The sequence below is a fragment of the Salvia miltiorrhiza genome, chromosome 2 (assembly GCF_028751815.1).
Source record: "Salvia miltiorrhiza cultivar Shanhuang (shh) chromosome 2, IMPLAD_Smil_shh, whole genome shotgun sequence".
In the NCBI taxonomy this organism is placed as follows: domain Eukaryota; kingdom Viridiplantae; phylum Streptophyta; class Magnoliopsida; order Lamiales; family Lamiaceae; genus Salvia; species Salvia miltiorrhiza.
Genome location: NC_080388.1, coordinates 69268167 through 69286167, shown reverse-complemented (window position 1 = coordinate 69286167; position 18001 = coordinate 69268167). Strand labels below are relative to the sequence as shown.

The 18001-nt window shown below is 35.6% G+C and overlaps 2 protein-coding genes across 4 annotated transcripts; both read right to left on the bottom strand.

Annotated features, from left to right (window-relative positions):
- Positions 1 to 5654: 5654 nt before the first annotated feature.
- Positions 5655 to 8738, bottom strand: LOC131008723 (uncharacterized). Of its 2 annotated transcripts, none has more exons than XM_057935742.1 (2): positions 7402 to 8738; positions 5655 to 5945 (listed from the first exon to the last, which is right to left on the bottom strand). In XM_057935742.1, exon 1 carries the CDS (start codon positions 8338 to 8340, stop codon positions 7411 to 7413), a length of 930 nt encoding a protein of 309 aa, XP_057791725.1. In that variant the 5' UTR covers positions 8341 to 8738; the 3' UTR covers positions 5655 to 5945; positions 7402 to 7410. The 2 variants fall into 2 exon arrangements, with proteins under 2 accessions (XP_057791725.1, XP_057791726.1); XM_057935743.1 differs by having other exon boundaries at positions 5655 to 6713; positions 7402 to 8595.
- Positions 8739 to 12921: 4183 nt separating this feature from the next.
- LOC131008697 (lysine histidine transporter 1-like) lies at positions 12922 to 15169 on the bottom strand. Of its 2 annotated transcripts, none has more exons than XM_057935706.1 (8): positions 14924 to 15169; positions 14650 to 14807; positions 14192 to 14575; positions 13734 to 14127; positions 13551 to 13656; positions 13377 to 13468; positions 13222 to 13290; positions 12922 to 13114 (listed from the first exon to the last, which is right to left on the bottom strand). In XM_057935706.1, the coding sequence occupies exons 1-8, from the start codon at positions 14975 to 14977 to the stop codon at positions 13016 to 13018; spliced, it is 1356 nt and encodes a 451-aa protein (XP_057791689.1). In that variant the 5' UTR covers positions 14978 to 15169; the 3' UTR covers positions 12922 to 13015. The 2 variants fall into 2 exon arrangements, with proteins under 2 accessions (XP_057791689.1, XP_057791690.1); XM_057935707.1 differs by having other exon boundaries at positions 14930 to 15112.
- Between the last annotated feature and the right edge of the window lie 2832 nt (positions 15170 to 18001).

The following is an 18001-nucleotide window of genomic DNA, read 5'->3' as shown; positions in this document are numbered from 1 at the left end:
TTGTGCTGTTGTAATAATAAGAAGTTAACTAATCGTATTGTTTATGCCTAGATACTGACGGGTCCCAATATTAAAAAAAATCCAAATCATCTACAAATAAATAAAGGAAAGCTTGAGACATAAGTGACGCTTGCATATTTGACTTGGTGACTTGGTGTTAATTTCTGGGAAAATTCTTAAAATCCTCCTTCAATGAATCTAGTACACGAACTATTTTTTCCTTTTAAAAAAAAGGATTAAATCCTTTGCCTCTCGTTGAGAAATTCGAGATGAACGACCCTATAGTCTCAAATCTCAATTCTCTGAATCAATTGACTACTGTTCAGAGATTCTTTAGAGAGTTTTCCAACGGTTCAGAGATTATTTAGAGAGTTTTCCAACGTTGATATAAGGGGGATGGATCTAAAGGCCAGGCATCCTCGCCAATCGCCCGATTTTTTATTATTATTATTATTATTATTATTTATATATATATTACCTATATATGTATATATTATTTATATATTTTTCTTTACTAAAACTTTATTAGAATCATTCGGTAAAAAATCTCGCCCGGTCATTATTAAACGACAATAATAATAAAATATTTCATGACGTTATATTCTTTTCCCATCAAAACTATGTTATAAAATGGGTTAATTGCATCAAAATACCTGACCTTATTCTAAAATTTGGTTTTTTGACAATCTTTTTAATTGTTGTAAAAATTTCAACGAGCTTTCAATTTGTTGCAATGTCCGTCCGGAATAATTTTTCGGTCAAATTAAATCTGAGTTGGCAGCCGGAATGCCAACGTGGCATCAGAAATGCCAAAACACACCCACCCTCCCCCACCTACGTCACCCTCTCTCTCTCTTCCCCCTGCGCAGACCTCTCCCCCTCCTCCACCCCGGCGTCGCCGCGTCTTCTCCAACCGGCGAACCCTCTCCCTTCCCCACCGCCGCTTCCTCCAGCCGGCGAACAGGCGAGAGAGATCTCGAGAAGGGCATCAAAGCAGAGCACTTATGGCCGTCTCCGTCGCCGCGTGCGCCGGCGTTGGTGGTGCCAAACTCTAGCAAAGACGGGGTGGGGGAAGAGAGAGAATGACGTGGGAGGGGAAGCGGCGACGTAGCCCTCAACAAATCCTCGCTAATCCTCTCTCTCTCTTCGAACAGAACCGCACACAAACACCCACATCTCATCTCTCCACTCCCCTCCGTCCTTGCCTGGGTAACAGCAGCACCACCGCTGCCGAGCTCAACCTCCCTCATCCTTTCGACTCTCTCTCTCTCTATCATCAGTCGTCGCCGCTCGTATTTCAAGCGGCGACGCCGCCCTCTGCAAATCCTAGGTTCCAAAATTTAACCTCCTTATGACTGGGGATATGGGGAGTGGACGCCACGCGGTTGTGGCAGTGGATCTGGGCGGATCTTTCAACCACCGCCGAGCCCATCGCCTTCAACCGTGGGTTTTCACCCGGCGCCTGAAAATCGGCCGCCTGAGAGAGAGGGTGAGAACCGAGTGGGAAGGGGGATGGGGAAGAGAGAGAGAGAGGGTGACGTGGGTGGGAGAGGGGGAAAGAGAGAGAGAGAGGGTGACGTGGGTGGGGGAGGGTGGTGTATTTAGCATTTCTGATGCCACGTTGGCATTTCGGCTGTCAACTCAGATTTAATTTGGCCGAAAAATTATTTCGGACGGACATTGCAACAAATTGAAAGTTCGTTGAAATTTTTGTAACAATTAAAAAGATTGTCAAAAAACTAAAATTTGGAATAAGGTGAGGTATTTTGATGCAATTAATCCTTATAAAATATATAATGGGCTGTACAATTAATAAGGTTTGGTTGGGCTTTGTTGATCTGAATTAAATAAAGCATGCTAGATTGCGCTTAAGGTGGTAAGCACAGCTGGTATTAAAGCATTAAATTTAAACTTGAGATTCAGTATACAACCTATAGTGTTATGCATCTCAGTTTCGATTTTTGCTTTTTTTTTTTAATTTAATTTTATATGCTTTAACTTAATTTTATGATTATTAATTAAGATTCATTCGATTCAATTAGGATATATAATTATTTTTTATTATTAAAATTTACTTTTAATTCATTATTAAAGTTTATAAATTCAAAGTTAGGGTATATCTACTTTTTAAAATTTTAAATTTTTGTAAATAAAAATCAAGCATAATTCATAATACTATAATACTTTTATTTTTATAAAAAATTATTATTAAAATATAAATATAATAGTGAGAGGATGGATGGCACACACAAAATTTTAAGACACTGCCTTAAAAACACATAGCCTAATTGTGCTCACAAATTTTGTATCGGACATAATCGGCGACATTATCCGTATGTTACATATCGTGTACGATAATGGCTCTGATATAGGATTATTTTTCAAATAATTATGATATAGTATTATTATGCAATGCGATTCAACATATTTGTCGAATTTCTCTTACTTCTAAATAAGTGAAAAATACAAACACTAGCTATAATGAATTTTGCTAGAGTCTTTGTAAAAAGTAGATTGTAAATTGCAAGTTACAAGCTGAATAAAGGATTGAATACGTAAAGTTCCTGTTTTTATCTAATAAGAAACAAAATTGTAGTATTATGTGAAGTGATAGTAGTGATAAAATACTCGAAACATAATACTAATTTATTTTAAATTAATTTATCACCCGTTCAATCACTCCAGTCCAAGTTTGAAACTATTTTAATTATTTGTTTTTATTGATGATCATGGTAAAGAGGAGACTAAGACTAGGGCAGAGTTTTTCGCATTAGTATGGATTTGACCATTTCTCATCTCTTTGAGCAAGGGCGTCTCATAATAACGAGGAAACAAAAAATTGATTGGCCACCACCGATACAACGATCACCCAATATATTCACCACCACCACCAAGATTGATTAAAAAATATTAAAAAAAAAATCATAAATGAAGAAATCCAACAAGATGCTAAATTGGCTCTAAATAAATCAAGCTATTATTGGTGAGCTACTTGAATTCCAATTTAATAAAAGTTTGTTCAGTAAAGTTCATTAATTAAATGAGTCAAAGTTGAGCTTGACAATATTAGCTTTAGGAGCAAGCTTGTTAAATGAGTTAATAATATACAATTTTTTTCGCATGCATGCGTGCAGTGAAGTTTAATTTTTGTGTGTGGATTGTGATTCCATCTACGTGCAGTTATTTTTCCACCTTTATGTGATGTAAATGTATCACATGTGTGCGAATTGCTTATTTGATTAGATAATTTTATACAATATGTATATCAAGCTTTTAATTAATTTGACCTGTTATAATTTGCTCACTGAAAAAAAAAACTTTACTTGTTATGAGAACAAAAAAAAAAAAAAAACTGTACTAGTACAATAATTCATCTCTTTTCCAATATTATACATGAATTTCTAGTAAATTTGGACACAATATTTCAGAATTTTTCAATAACTTTACGAGGCTTAGATTTTGACATTAGAATATCCCCGTGACGATAAATTTGATGTGGCAACTACCACATAATTTTCTATAGTGCACGTGTATTTCCACATCAGATCCAGGTTGTCACGTGAGTTTTTCGATGCTATAATTTGAGCCTCATGATATTATTGGAAAAAGATTACAAGTGTAGTTTATGTCCTCATTTTTGTAGTGATTTGCACAAAATGACATGACCTTTAAAAAATGCAAAAAAAGGCCTAACTTTTCATAATTTTTGCAAAAATAGTCTGAACTTACATTTTTCATGCTCGGACTATGACACGAAAGGCTCAAAATTGACGTATATTATGCTGAAATTCAGTATTTCACCTAAAATACAACATCATCGTTTTAAGTTTAAAGTCCTCAAGGGGACACCAAGCGGTGCGACCTCCTGTGTGTGAACAGTGAGGTCCCGGGTTCAAACCCCACTGCTCCCCCTCCCCAACTCCCCTAAGTCAATTTTTTTTTTAAAAAATCACATCTTAAATCTGGCATTTCCTAAATCGCAAATCAACTATTCTACACAAAATTGCTATATCCAATTAGGGGTGACTGGTGAGCAAAAACCGAGTCGATCGAAAAAATCGACCAAAAATAGGCCGAACCGATCGGTTTTCGGTCGATTTTTTTGCTATAGTCGGTCGGTTCGGCTGATTTTTTTTAGAAATTTCAATTTTTTCGATCGGTTCGGTTTTCCTGGTTTTGGTCGGTCGAAAACCGAACCGACCGATAATATATATATTCCTAAACCTAAGTTCCTAATTTCTAAGCCTATTCCATGCGGCGCCTCCCCAGTCCCCACCCCAAAACCTAATTCCTAATCCTATTCCATGCGGCGCCTCCCCAACTCACTTCTCTTACTCTCATGCGGCGCCTCCCCACCCCAAAAATCAGAGCTCGCCTCCCTCCATATCCCGAAGCCAATTCCAGATCGGCGAGACCTCCAGCGAGACATGCTCCAAGCAGCAGTTCCTCTCTCCACCCGCCGCACACAACCACCTGTACTTGCCCTTCTTCACCGTCGCGCGGCCTCCAGCCTCCCTTGCATCGCCACCCACCTGTAACCCGCCCTCCTTCTCCGCCGCACGGCCTCCAGCCTCCCTTGCGCCGTCGCCTCACCTGTAACTCGCTCTTCTTCACCACCGCGCGGCTTCCAACTTTTTGCCTCGATTCGGTCGGTTGAAAACCGAATATTTCGACGGCTGATCTTAAAACTTCGGTCGGTTCGGTCCATAAATCATCCAAACCATCGGTCAATCGGTTTGTGTTTTTTGGGTCGGTTGGTGGGCCGAACCGACCGATGCACAACCCTATATCCAATTCTCCTTAGAACAACGTTGAATGCTTCCGGATTTGTGATTTTAAGATACGGCAAATTCAAGATGTGATTTTTGTCAACTCTTAAACTTAAAAGTTAAAACGGTCATTTAAGAGCACTCCCAGCAGAAATCCCAAAATTATGCTCCTATATTTCTCCCTAAAGCTTCCCTATTTAATTTTAGGATCTCGATTTTATAAATGCATACAGCAGAGCTCCTATTTTCTACATAAAAACAATAATTATGTGTGGGCCCTACTAATTATAAGCTTAAAATAAATTTAGAGTGGGTGTAAATTTAAGATTGAATTTAGGTAGGTGTAAAATTTTTTGTGGGCCCCATTCAATTTAGGGGATCTGCTGGATGCATGTTTTATCTCATTTTCAATTGTTTTAGCCTAAATTTAAAGTTAGTGATGCATTTAAGTGATCTGGTGGGAGTGCTCTAACTCTAATAAATTTCCAGATAATATATACGCCAATTTCAAGCCTTTCACGTCATAATTTCAGCCCAAATTGTAAGCCCAATTTTGTATCTTTCATTAAAGATCGGTGCTCCTTTTTTTTTGAATTTTAAAAAAAGTCCAACTATTTCTACAAATCGATCCAAAGGTCAAGCCATAATCTACAATTAACCCTTGAAAAACTATCAAAACGTTTTGCACAAATATTGCCAAAAGTTTAAAATCGTGACATTATTAAAAAAGAGGTCAATATTTTGGCGACATTTTCCCTAAGAAAACAGTGAATTTTAGAAAACATATTAATTTTTTGTGAATAAAATACTCTACTTTCTAAAGAAAATGAAGAATATTTAAATCTAACGAGAATGTGCAAGAGTCAGGTCCTAAAAACACAAAAGTTATACATCGTTGAAGGATGGATGTGATATTTTTGTAATGCACTGAAATATAGGTTAGAACTTAGAAACGTACATTTACCCAAAATCTAGACTAGTATAGGCTAATATGTTGGACAGAGATGAGCAGCAACATCATAATTCATAAATCAACAAATATGATGTAATTGTGTACTATACACGCACAAAATGTATTCCGAGGGTAACACAGCTTTTCTCAATCATACATTACACCAAATTGGGACCTCCAAAAGCATTGCTGAGTAATTTCACCAATCTGTTTCATGAACTAACCTGCATTATTCATCACAACATATATTAAAGAGGAAGCTCTTAACTTACAAAGACAATTCACCATCAGCATCCAATATTTGTTCCCTTAGAAAAACAAGAGACGAGTCACATTTGAAGGAGAAGGCACCATCAATATCATTCCCCTGAACTTATCACTACTTGTTCAAAATGAGACAGAAAAGGGAAACTAACGCAGCATGATAACGATAGAGGTTCAGGATGGTGTATACAGCGTTGAAAACCAATAACAATGGATCAAATAAAGCCTTTCGACCCACATCTAATAACCTCAAACATTAAATGGAATGAAATTACCAAGTTTACTCTGTGGTTTATGACTGCCCTAAATAGAGAACTGACAAGTGACAATTAACAACAGTTTCTACTTACATAAATCATCGGTTATTAGGAGTTCAATTTCTGAATTCCATTGACAGGACTTCATCTCTGTGACTAAACATGATGAACTCTATAAAACAAACTTTTAAGGTTAATCCCCTGTATCTTTGGTCATCATGCTGGTCTGCCCTCCTTCATGAGTTACACCCTAAAAAGTTGGCCATCTTGGATGAATAGGGCTCATTTTTCTAACAAATCATCCAGTTTAATAAGAATTAGGAAGGAATCGAAGGATTATACGTCCAAAATAAGGAAATGCTTTGTTTTGCGGCCTGGCATTTAGAACCAACAATCACTTAATTTTGCATCATATCTTTACTTCCTCACCAGGAACCTTTCCTCTCTTGCTCCCCACAAAACAAGGAACACCTTGAACAAATATAAACAGGCAATTAGGGGAATATTTTATGAACTGGTCAAACACCTATGGTGACAAACTGTTTTACAAGTCATTATAAGCAAATATTGGGCCTTTACTAATACTATCCTTCATTCACCGAGTGATCCATACAAGTCTTCGTCTAAAGATTTAATTGACTAAGGAGCCAAATGCAACACATTTAGTGTTCATTTAATTCATCAATAAGATAGAGTGATCATTCTCCTTTCATGATCTGTCACTCTCATTTAGGAATTCAATGCTAAGTAGGTAATAAAGCAAGGCAATGAGGTTATCAAACCAATCAAGGACAAGTGATCCAAGCAGCTATTATCACTAAATTAGTACTATATATATGAGCTCTATGGTAAAAAATTATCGCCCACCGTAGATGCAATCTTTAAACACAATGTCTAACAACCACGCGACACATCATCATCGAGCAAGTTAGAAGCAACCAGGAATCATTTAACAGACATAAAAATGGTAGGGAAATGGTAGGGCCGAGCACTAAATACCAAAAAAAAATCAAGGGAGCTTGTTATCTAGTGGAGTCTAATTAGCATATGAAGTGCTTTTCATCAAGAAACAATTCTAACTTCACATCACAACACAAGTTTAATTTCTCACTACAATTAGTAATGCAATTAGGGAAAAAAGAAGAAAGAGCATTGGTACCTAAATTGTTTACGCCTGGGTGCCGGTCATAGCTTTCAATTGGATGTGATTCGGATCGAGGGAAGTATTTGGCAATGCTTCATACGATCCCAATCTGGTACGGACGCCGAGAGTCTTGGCAACAACAGTGTAGACCACGAGGAAGATAACAAGCACTAAGACGACGTGAAGAACAAAAATGAGGTCGAGAATCGCGACCGCCCTCAGCTTGGAGTCGTCCAAATCGCACTTGGTCGATCCGTCGACGCCGCTCACCACATCTAAGAGCTTGTGGCAGCCCTCCGGGATGAAGGCGTCGACGTAGAGCGAGAGGCCGGTCTGCAGCGCCCATAGCCCCTGTAAACAGAAGGAGGCACCGAGGGCGGCGTCAGCCACGAACAGTTTCGGCTGGCAGGCGAGGGCCAGGCACAAGGCGGAGGAGAGCGCGGAGATGCCAGCGGAGGTGGAGGTGCATTTGGCCTGGAGATCAGAGGTCTGCACGGCGGCGGAGGACGAGAGGAGGGAATAATCGAGGAAGAAGAGCGTGGAGGCGACGGCAAAGAAGAGATCCAGCGGGAGAGGGAGGAGCGACGTGGCGTCGGAGAGGAGGAGGGCGAGGGCGAGGAGGAGGAAGGCGAAGAGCAATGCGGCGGATTGGAGGGAGGTGAAGAGGTAGACGGCGGTGCGGCCTTTGACGAGTGGATCGGCGTCGGAGGAGACGATGAGCTGGTGGATGATTGCGATGATGAGGCAGAGGATGATGAGGTAGAGCTGCAGATGCCGCCACCGGTGGTGGTGGTGGTGGGCGGCGGCGGCGGCGGTGAAGGGGAGGGGATGGTAGGGTTTGGCGACGTAATCGGCGGGGAATTTGAGGTGGTTTCTGGTGGCGGAGATGAGGTGGTAGAACCCCTGCGCCAGCAGCGCCGCCGATGAGAAGATCTGGTAGATTAGGGCTGCCATTTCCACAACCCTATTCAAGATTTGCTGCAGCTGATGACGCAAATTAATCGAACAAAAATGGCGGATATGTTCATCTACTAGAATCGCGTCATTGAGATTTAGGTGTAGCGGTGACTTTGAATACTTGAGAATTAATTTGTATTTTATGTTAAAACCCTATTGCTATTTTCTTAAACAAGTGATGAACTCTCACTCTGTATATGAATTTTTTGAAAAAAGAAAAGGGCCAAAAAATATTTTTTCTAAAATAGAACAAAAAATTAAATAGTGACACTGTATAACATCACTTGAGATCTCCTGTACAATTTTGATGTCCCACATAAATACCTCATTCATGTTCAACTTTTCATTTTTAATTAGACAAAATACATCTTCAAATCCCTATACTTTTACTTTTTGTTTCATTAGATCCTTATACATTTTTTTGTTTTAATAGATCCTTGTATTTTTTATTTTAATTTTAATCAATCCTTATTTAACGGAATGGTTAACTTTTTCGTTATCTAAACTAAACATCATTATTTATTTACAAAATAAATTTCCACATATTGTCCTAGTTATTGTTTTTTCTTTTAATAACTATTGAATTTTCCTCTTCCTCCCCCTTCTTCATCGTCATATTCTCTCAACTTTGCCCAAATAAAATTTTCATCAAAAATTCTAAAACACAACTGAAGATGGCCACGAAACCCGGCGTGCGAGTGTGAGTACGTAGATAACATGGTTGGAGAGGTTGGAGAGGTGGTATTGTAGGCGTATACAATTTCTTGGTGATCTGACTCTTCAGGGAATTGGCCATTAGTGAGGTGGATAACCATTAAAGCACATGTGAAATTAATTCACCAAACAAGCTACAAAAATGGAGTTGGATTTTCAAAAATTTGATTGAATTTGATTTGGTTTCTCGAGCATAAGACAGTGGAGGAAAAGGAAAATTTATTAGTTATTAAAAGAAATACACAGTTAGTATAAGATGTAGAAATTTATTCCATATATAAATAATGATAACGGAAAAGTTAACCATTCTATTAAATAAGGATCGAATGAAATCAAAATAAAAAGTAGAAGGGCCTATTAAAACGAAAAAATGTACGAGGATCTAACGAAATAAAAAGTAAAAGTACAGGGACTTGAAGATGCATTTTGCCTTTTTAATTATTTCTAAAACTTTTTTTCAATTTGAGTTTTAATTTTATAATTATTAATTATAGTTCACTAATACCGTTTTATCATGCTTTAGTCTTGGTGACTGAGTTGTAGGCTCGTAGCTCGAAGGTGGTTAGGTTAAAATAATAATAATAATAATAATAATAATAATAATAATAATAATAATAATAATAATAATAATAGTGGCAATTTTTTTCATTTTCATCGATTTAAATTTAATTACTTCAAAAGCCTATTTTAAATTATCAAAATTCAAATAATTATTTTTAAGATCTGAATATGAATTGTTAAATGGCAAAATGAATAAACACTCGAAAACAGCTCTAAACGAAAGAAAAAGGCGTGTGCCGCATTTACGAAGGACTACCACTGGTATATTGGAGGAAGGAGATGACGTAGAGTCCGTATGGCCCTTATAGGCTGGGCCAAATAAAACGGAATGCTATATTTCTAAATTTTTAAGATTAAATTTCTTTTTTGTTTTTTATAGAAAAGATTGAATTTCATATTCGAATAAACTTGTAATAGCTCGTAAGTGAGTTTTTTTCTTATGGGCCTAGCAAAAGAAAAATTTGAATAGGTCTCCTTTCAAAAAAAACATCCGTCCAATCAAAGATTCACAATATTTGAGAAGTAATTATTATGACAATGGGATTATTTAGATCACGATTTTTGTTTCAATATGTAATTCAACTTATAAAGTTTAACAAATTAATACCCCAAGTGAGTGTCACTAATTTTCATGTAAATCTATGTCAAAATGTCAGTATCACTTTTTTTTTGATAAATTACATAAAAAATAAATAAATTCAGACACTGTGCGATGGAGGACTTGAACTCAAGATCCTTAAGTCTTGAGATTAGTCATTAACCTCCTCTCGGTAAACCAATGCACACATATCAATGTCACTAATTTTTAATTTTACTAATGTTAGACTATCACCAATCATGTAAATTTTGTCATATTCAAAGACTTGTTTTTTATCTCTTCATTTATAAGAGTATCCACATCGGTTGGCTTATAGGGCTGACTCAAGTCAACCAAGCTATGTGTCGACCGATGCAGGCTTTGTTGACTCGAGCTCTGGCTCATCTGAATGAGCCCAGTTCATCTTCAATTTATGTCTAACGCGTGTATTACGTGGGAATAAAATTAAAATCAGATTTTGAATTTACACACATATACAATCAGTTCAGATTTTATATATGGTTGTGATTCACATTCATTTCGAGGAAAAATATAAATTCATAAATACCTCAATTCTTTAATTTATGAAGAGACACTTGTTTAATATACTACTCCGTATAATTTAATTTTGGTCAATATTACTTGACTTGTAAAAGCTGCCGAAGTTAATTGAAAATATTTTTTTGCTCACATAATTAAAGAAAATAAATTCACTTCAGAAATAATTCTCAAGTGTGAAAATAATATTCATCTTGTATTAATATTTTTAGAGAAAAAGCATAGAACTACTTGAACTGTTCCCTCTTTCATTTTGCATATAATTTTTTATTTTTTAATTAAAACACTCATTTTTAATTTTATCTTTTAATTTAGGTAATTTTAATTTTATCTTTTAAATAAAAAAGGCAAAAATCAAAACTAATTGATATGAGTCAGCAGAACGAGTTAGACCAATGCATACCTTAACTCATAAGTGATCCCATGAGTCAGACCAATGCAACCAATGTGGATGCTCTAACTTATAAGTTAGTGTTTTCTACGTATAGGGATTGAATCAAATACAAACTTCTTTTATATATATAAACTACAAACTTTTTACATTTAATTAATAGAATAACTACACTTGATTTATAAAATATATGCATGCCTTTTAGTGGTGTTGGTTTGAATAAATGGAGGACATTTACAGGGAAATTTATTATTAAGAAAATGCAGTTAGTTTATACGTTAATATAATAACTTTATATGTTAGGTGCAATTAATGTTCTTAACATTTATGAATTTGTACTAGAACTCAACCCTCACGTATATAAATTAAATGAGTAGTAGAACATTTGTAGAATAACTGAGAGTACGATTTGATGGTTTATGCAAACAAGTTGTAGGTTTTGGAGAACTGCTCCAAAGATTATGCAAAACTGATAATCCACGACCCAATTCAAACCGTACGTGTCGAAGAAGAGCAAGTAATTACTATACCCAAATTGGCCTTACTTGGTTTGAAACGCATACGAGATGGACCTATATAACAAAATTACAATTAAAACTTGTCAGAATCGACACTTGACAGTCAAATTTGTGGTATTCAAAACGACAATTTGCAAACCTCAATGGCCTTAATTGGTTTGTACTCACTTCTAATTTCAAAAGATAAAAACTATCCATCACAAACAATATAATTTAGTGGTATTCTTCATCCATCTCAGGGAGAAAAAGCGAGGTTCAATCCTCACCGTCTTCAGTACCCTAATAATTATCCAACCACCTCCCTCTCACACACACACACACAATCTCTTGTCATTAAAAGTATAAAAACTATTTAAAAATTGTTGATATTTTAAAAATTATGTGACAGTGAATTCGAACATGACATCTCTAATAATTATACATTAATTATCCTATCATTATATCAACAAATAATTTCTTCTAAATTTTCTTGTGTCAAATATTAATTTGATAAAATCTGGTCAACTTTCATTATATCTACACTACATCAATTATCTTCCAATTTCATATGTCACAAGTAAGAGACGTGATTGGCAGACATAACACTTGACTTACTCTCAGACTTTTCCCAGAATTTTTCCTCATTGCCAACTCATTCTAATTAGAATATTCAGCTACCTATTCATAGTCTTTGCCCTTAATTTGGTTTGGTTATATTCGTTTCAAAAAAATAAAAATAAAATTGCTATTTAGAAATTTATGTAATTTTCTTGTCCGATCTTTAATTTGAAAATATTATTTCAACCCATCTTTTTGGTGATTAGAACTTGGATGGCACTAATTAACTCAAATACTTTTTATGATAGCATGCCGATAACTCAGAAGAGATGCACCGTAATTGTGATTTGGATCTTACTTTATTTTCACATTAGTTTAATGTTATCTATGATTTGTCAACCTTGAACTGTATACAGCATTTGAAACTGCCAATTGAATATACATTAAATTTGCTTATCACTACGCATGGCTGTCATAAAACCGGGTGCATGTGGCGCAGACATATATGCAAAGTACCTTTGACTTCCCACTTATTACTTATAATAATAAACCCAGCTCATTTTTTTTCTTCTTTTTTGAGGTATATATTATTATATATATGAGATCATGAGCTAGTACACGCTCATTCTTTATTTAAATATTCTAATATTAATATAATAACGACAAAGTTATCTTTGTTAATTATATCGAATTTCTGTCACTCTCTACAACGAAAAAAAAAATTGAACCAATAAATTAAAGATATATTCATATACAGATCCCCTAAAGAAAGTACATATAATATAGCTATCAAGAAAATTACAATTAAGACTTTAATTACTGGTAGAATTTATAATCTTTGGCTTCAAGTATAATCTGCCTGAGCCCGCCAATTGGTCCAACAAACATCAAGAGGACACCAAATATTATGCAAAACTGAAAATTCACAAGCAAATTAAAATAATCAGAAAAAAAAATCAGGAAATTAAATAATTAGCAGTACTAATTAATGAAACTGGGTATGAATATATATATAGGCATACCCAGCAGGCCAACCAAGAAAAGCTCAACATCCGTGGCTTGTGAACCATAAGCCATATAATACAGGGAAGCTGCACAAATATTAAATTTTTCTGTGTCACATTTCTGCAGTTAATTCGTGTTGAATTGTTTTATATACATAGAATTAGTTTCTTACAAAATATGTGGTTGGCGCGAACCCAAATCCTCCGAAAAATCCAAGGAGCGCATTGAAGAAAGGGAATGTGATAGCAATGAATGTTGTGAAAGCTTTAAAAAAATACAATTAAATAATTAACAATTAAGCTAAAATGAGTGGTTTGTTGGAGTTTAAAAAAAAAAAAAGACTTACCAACATAAGCATTCCTTGAAATAAATCGCAGATACCAAGTTGGCTTCAACTTGAGCTTCTTTGTGAGCACAGCTTCTATCATGTCAAAAACCGGCATTGCATACAACTACATATGTATATCATGTAATACTAAATCAACAACTTGAAAAAGAATATAACAAAAAAAAAAGATAATTAATTAACCTGATAGCTTCCAACAAGATGGACCACAACAAACATGTTAGCCATGGCGATGAGCCATCTAGGTTTGTCCAACGTTATGAGAATGTTTTCGTCTACTTTATTACCAAACACCCAGAATCCAATGATAGCAACGGGAAAGTAGCAGAGCGCGACGATAACATAAGCAACCACGACCCCCTTCCACATAGGTTTCCTGGAAGGCTTATGCGGCGTGGACGGCATAGTAGCTTGGATCTCCATCACCACGTTGTGGCCGCCATACGCGAACGCCATGCTCCCCAGCGCGTTGAAGAAGTTGAACACCGTTCCAGCCTCACTCCTCGATTTATACCCATATTCCACGCCCGCTACAACTCCTTTCTCAACCGAAGCTGCCCAAGCCACCGTAGAATAACTGCAACAACAAATCTCTTTAATTATATATATATATATATAGATTTAATTATAAATGTACGTACCTTATCGACATGACAGCAGCGGCGAGGGACACGCCGGAGATGGAGTTGAAGGTGGGGAGTTGGGAGAGGGCGAAGTGGACGGAGGAGAAAATGAGTATGAAATAAGTGAGCTTGATTTTCTTGCAATCTTTGCAAACCAAATGGTGGAATTTTTGCAGCGATGTGCCGCCTGTGATGAGGTAAACTATGTTCAATCCGGCTAGAACCACGAGCTGCACGGGGACCACGATCCACAGACCGAGCTTGTGTCCGAAGGCGTGCTGTCCGAGCTCGTGATAACGGTCGAAGCGCTTCCCCGGCACGAGCTCGTGCATCTCCACCATCTGCCACAACGAGTAGAGCGTCACCACCCAGGATAGCACCAGGAACGACACACCGGGACCCCTGCACACCGCGCCACGTCACCATACACATAGATATAGATATTAGGTCAAAGTCAAACTGCATGTGCGTGTTACCATCCGAGTTGGGACATGGCGTAAGGGAGGCTGAGGACTCCGGCGCCCACGATGGCGGTCACGTTGTGGAATGCTGAAAACCACCATCTTGCTGTCCGCGAAGATGTGATTGGAAGCCAGTCGTCTATGGCCCTCTCTTCTGCTATCCGCTCTTCCGACTGCAATTAATTTTACACGCTTATTTTAGCAATCAAATTAGTTGAAGGAATTACAAACACCATTCAAGGCATGCTTTGTTCGTCTCTCACACACACACATACACGCAGAGACTTACACTATAACTATTGTAGTAATTGTTCTTGCCATAAATTGGAACCTCAGGTTCCATTGACTGCTGTAGCTATATCCGAAACTTGCAAATGAGAGGGGAAAAAAAGAGTAAATAAAAGGTTTAGGATTGGTGGACGGTGGTCGTGTTTCTTGTTTGCGGAAGTTAATAAATGAGCAGGCGTTAAATGAGTTCATTTGTGATATTCAGAGGTCGAACCATCCCAGAAATAACTGGTTACCTAACGCCGTACTTCCGTTCTATCTATATGGCCCACCACTTAATTAATTGATTAATTATACTTTCAATTTTAAGGAAATTGGACAAAATCCAAACACTGAGATTTGGATATCGGATGAGATTTTAAGTCGTCTTTTGTAAGTCTTCACATGATTTAAAGTTTTACTTTCAATTTTAAGGAAATTGGCCAAAATCCAAACAACAAATTATATTGATAAAAGTGGATAGATGAGGACAAAAATAAGTACACTTCTTAAGATATAAAATAAGAACTATTTTCAGCTCTTAGATCATCAAGATCTACGGTTGATTCATCATTATGTTGGATGAATTAATTCATGGTCCTGAGTTCGAATACCAAAGGTAGCAAAAATTTATTTTTCGCAATTCATAACGAATTCATATGTGTTTTACATAAAATATTCATACATTTTTCATAGTTCTTATTTTTTATTTTAAGAGTTGCTCTCACGGTAGTCCTTCCCAAAGTGGATATATATATATAGGGAAGGGCTAAAATAAGAGCATTTCTTAAGATATAAAATAAGAATCATTTTCAGCCCTTAGATCATCAAGATTTACAGTTGATTCGTAATCATGTTGGATGGATTTATGGTCCTGAGTTCGATATATATATATATATATATATATATATATATATATATATATTGTTTAAAATATTTTATGCTTTAGTAGTATTTATATGAGTTGTGGTGGGAAAGAAAGAAAGAAGATTATAAAGAATGTAGGCTGTAACATAAAATTAGTGATCAAGCAAAAAATAGGAAAGTGATTGATATGGATCTTTTTATCTGAAGACTTACAAAAGACGACTTAAAAGTTGAATACTAAAATTAGAGAAGAAAAGAAAATTATATTTTGAGTTTTAATTATGTAATTTGTAAATTTCTTAATGAAGTACTTCAAATAAATCTATGATAAATCTATGATAATTATAAATCTATGATAATCCACAACCCAATTCAAACCGTACGTGTCGAAGAAGAGCAAGTAATTACTATACCCAATTTGGCCTTACTTGGCTTGAAACGCATACGAGATGGACCTATATAACAAAATTATAAAACTTGTCAGAATCGACACTCGACTCGACAGTCAAATTTGTGGTATTCAAAACGACAATTTGCAAACCTCAATGGCCTTAATTGGTTTGTACTCACTTTTAATTTCAAAAGATAAAAACTATCCATCACAAACATACTCCCTCCGTCCCGGCCAAGGCGCTACATTTGTTTTTCGGCACGGGATTTAAGGAATTGTAGATTAATGTTTTAAGTGTGGTAATAATAAAGTGATAAAGTAGGAGAGAGAAAGTAATAAAGTGATAAAGTAAGAAAGAGAATGTAATAAAGTGATAAGTAGGGAGAGAAAATGTAATAAAGAAATACTTAATTAGTGTTAATTAAGTGTTTAAAATTTCTTATTTTTGCCAAATATAGAAATGTAGCATCTTCGTTGGGACGACCCAAAAAAGAATATGTAGCATCTTGGGCGGGACGGAGGGAGTATAATTTAGTGGTATTCTTCATCCATCTCAGGGAGAAAAAGCGAGGTTCAATCCTCACCCTCTTCACCCTAATAATTCTCCAACCACCCCCCCTCTCACACACACACACGATCTCTTGTCATTAAAAGTATAAAAAACTATTTAAAAATTGTCGATATTTTAAAAATTATGTGACAGTGAATTCGAACATGACATCTCTAATACTCCCTCCAATCTTTTTTATAAGTCGTTTTATAAAAAATATTGTTTGCAAAATATAAGCCGTTTTACGTTTAGTTACCCTCTCTACCCCTAATCTCATTAATTATAGACTTATAGTCAAAGCTTTATCTAATAAACTCGTTTCTTCTCCCTAGTTTTCTTTGCAGTCTTGTGTCATTAAATAAGGTTAGTTTAGGTTTTTTTTAATTATTATTAAAACCTGTGAAAAAGCTAAGGACGGCTTATAAAAAAAATTGGAGGGAGTAATTTATACATTAATTATCCTAGCTATCATTATATCAACACATAATTTCTTCTAATTTTTCTTGTGTCAAATATTAATTTGATAAAATCTGATCAACTTTCATTATATCTACAATTCTACATCAATTATCTTCCAATTTCATATGTCACAATTAAGAGACGTGATTGGCAGACATAACGTACACTTGACTTACTCTCAGACTTTTCCCAGAATTTTTCCTCATTGCCAACTCATTCTAATTAGAATATTCAACCTATTCATAGTCTTTAATGCTCTTAATTTGGTTTGGTTATATTCGTTTTGAAAAAAATAAAAATAAAATTGCTATTTAGAAATTTATGTAATTTTCTTGTCCGATCTTTAATTTGAAAATATATTTTCAACCCATCTTTTTGGTGATTAGAACTTGGATGGCACTAATTAACTCATATACTTTTCATGATAACATGCCGATAACTCAGAAGAGATGCACCGTAATTGTGATTTGGATCTTACTTTATTTTCACATTAGTTTAATTTTATCTATGATTTGTCAACCTTGAACTGTATACTGCATTTGAAACTGCCAATCGAATATACATTAAATATGCTTATCAGTTATCACTTACTGGCTGTCATAAAACCGGGTGCATGTGGTGCAGACATATATGCAAAGTACCTTTGACTACCAACTTATTACTTATAATAATAAACCCAGCTCATTTCTTTTTTTTTCTTTTTTGAGGTATATATTATATTATTATTCTATTATATATGACTATATGAGATCATGAGCTAGTACACGCTCATTCTTTATTTAAATATTCTAATATTAATATAATAACGACAAAGTTATCTTTGTTATATCGAA

What these genes read in the sequence shown, in the direction of transcription:
- LOC131008723 (XM_057935742.1), bottom strand. Translation starts at nt 8,340, where the DNA reads ATGGCAGCCCTAATCTACCAGATCTTCTCATCGGCGGCGCTGCTGGCG.
- LOC131008697 (XM_057935706.1), bottom strand. Translation starts at nt 14,977, where the DNA reads ATGGAACCTGAGGTTCCAATTTATGGCAAGAACAATTACTACAATAGT. An exon ending in TCGCGCCAACCACATATTTT is followed by an intron (nt 13,291 to 13,376) that starts GTAAGAAACTAA and finishes ATATTTGTGCAG; the next exon opens with CTTCCCTGTATTATATGGCT. An exon ending in TTTCTTGGTTGGCCTGCTGG is followed by an intron (nt 13,115 to 13,221) that starts GTATGCCTATAT and finishes GTGAATTTTCAG; the next exon opens with TTTTGCATAATATTTGGTGT.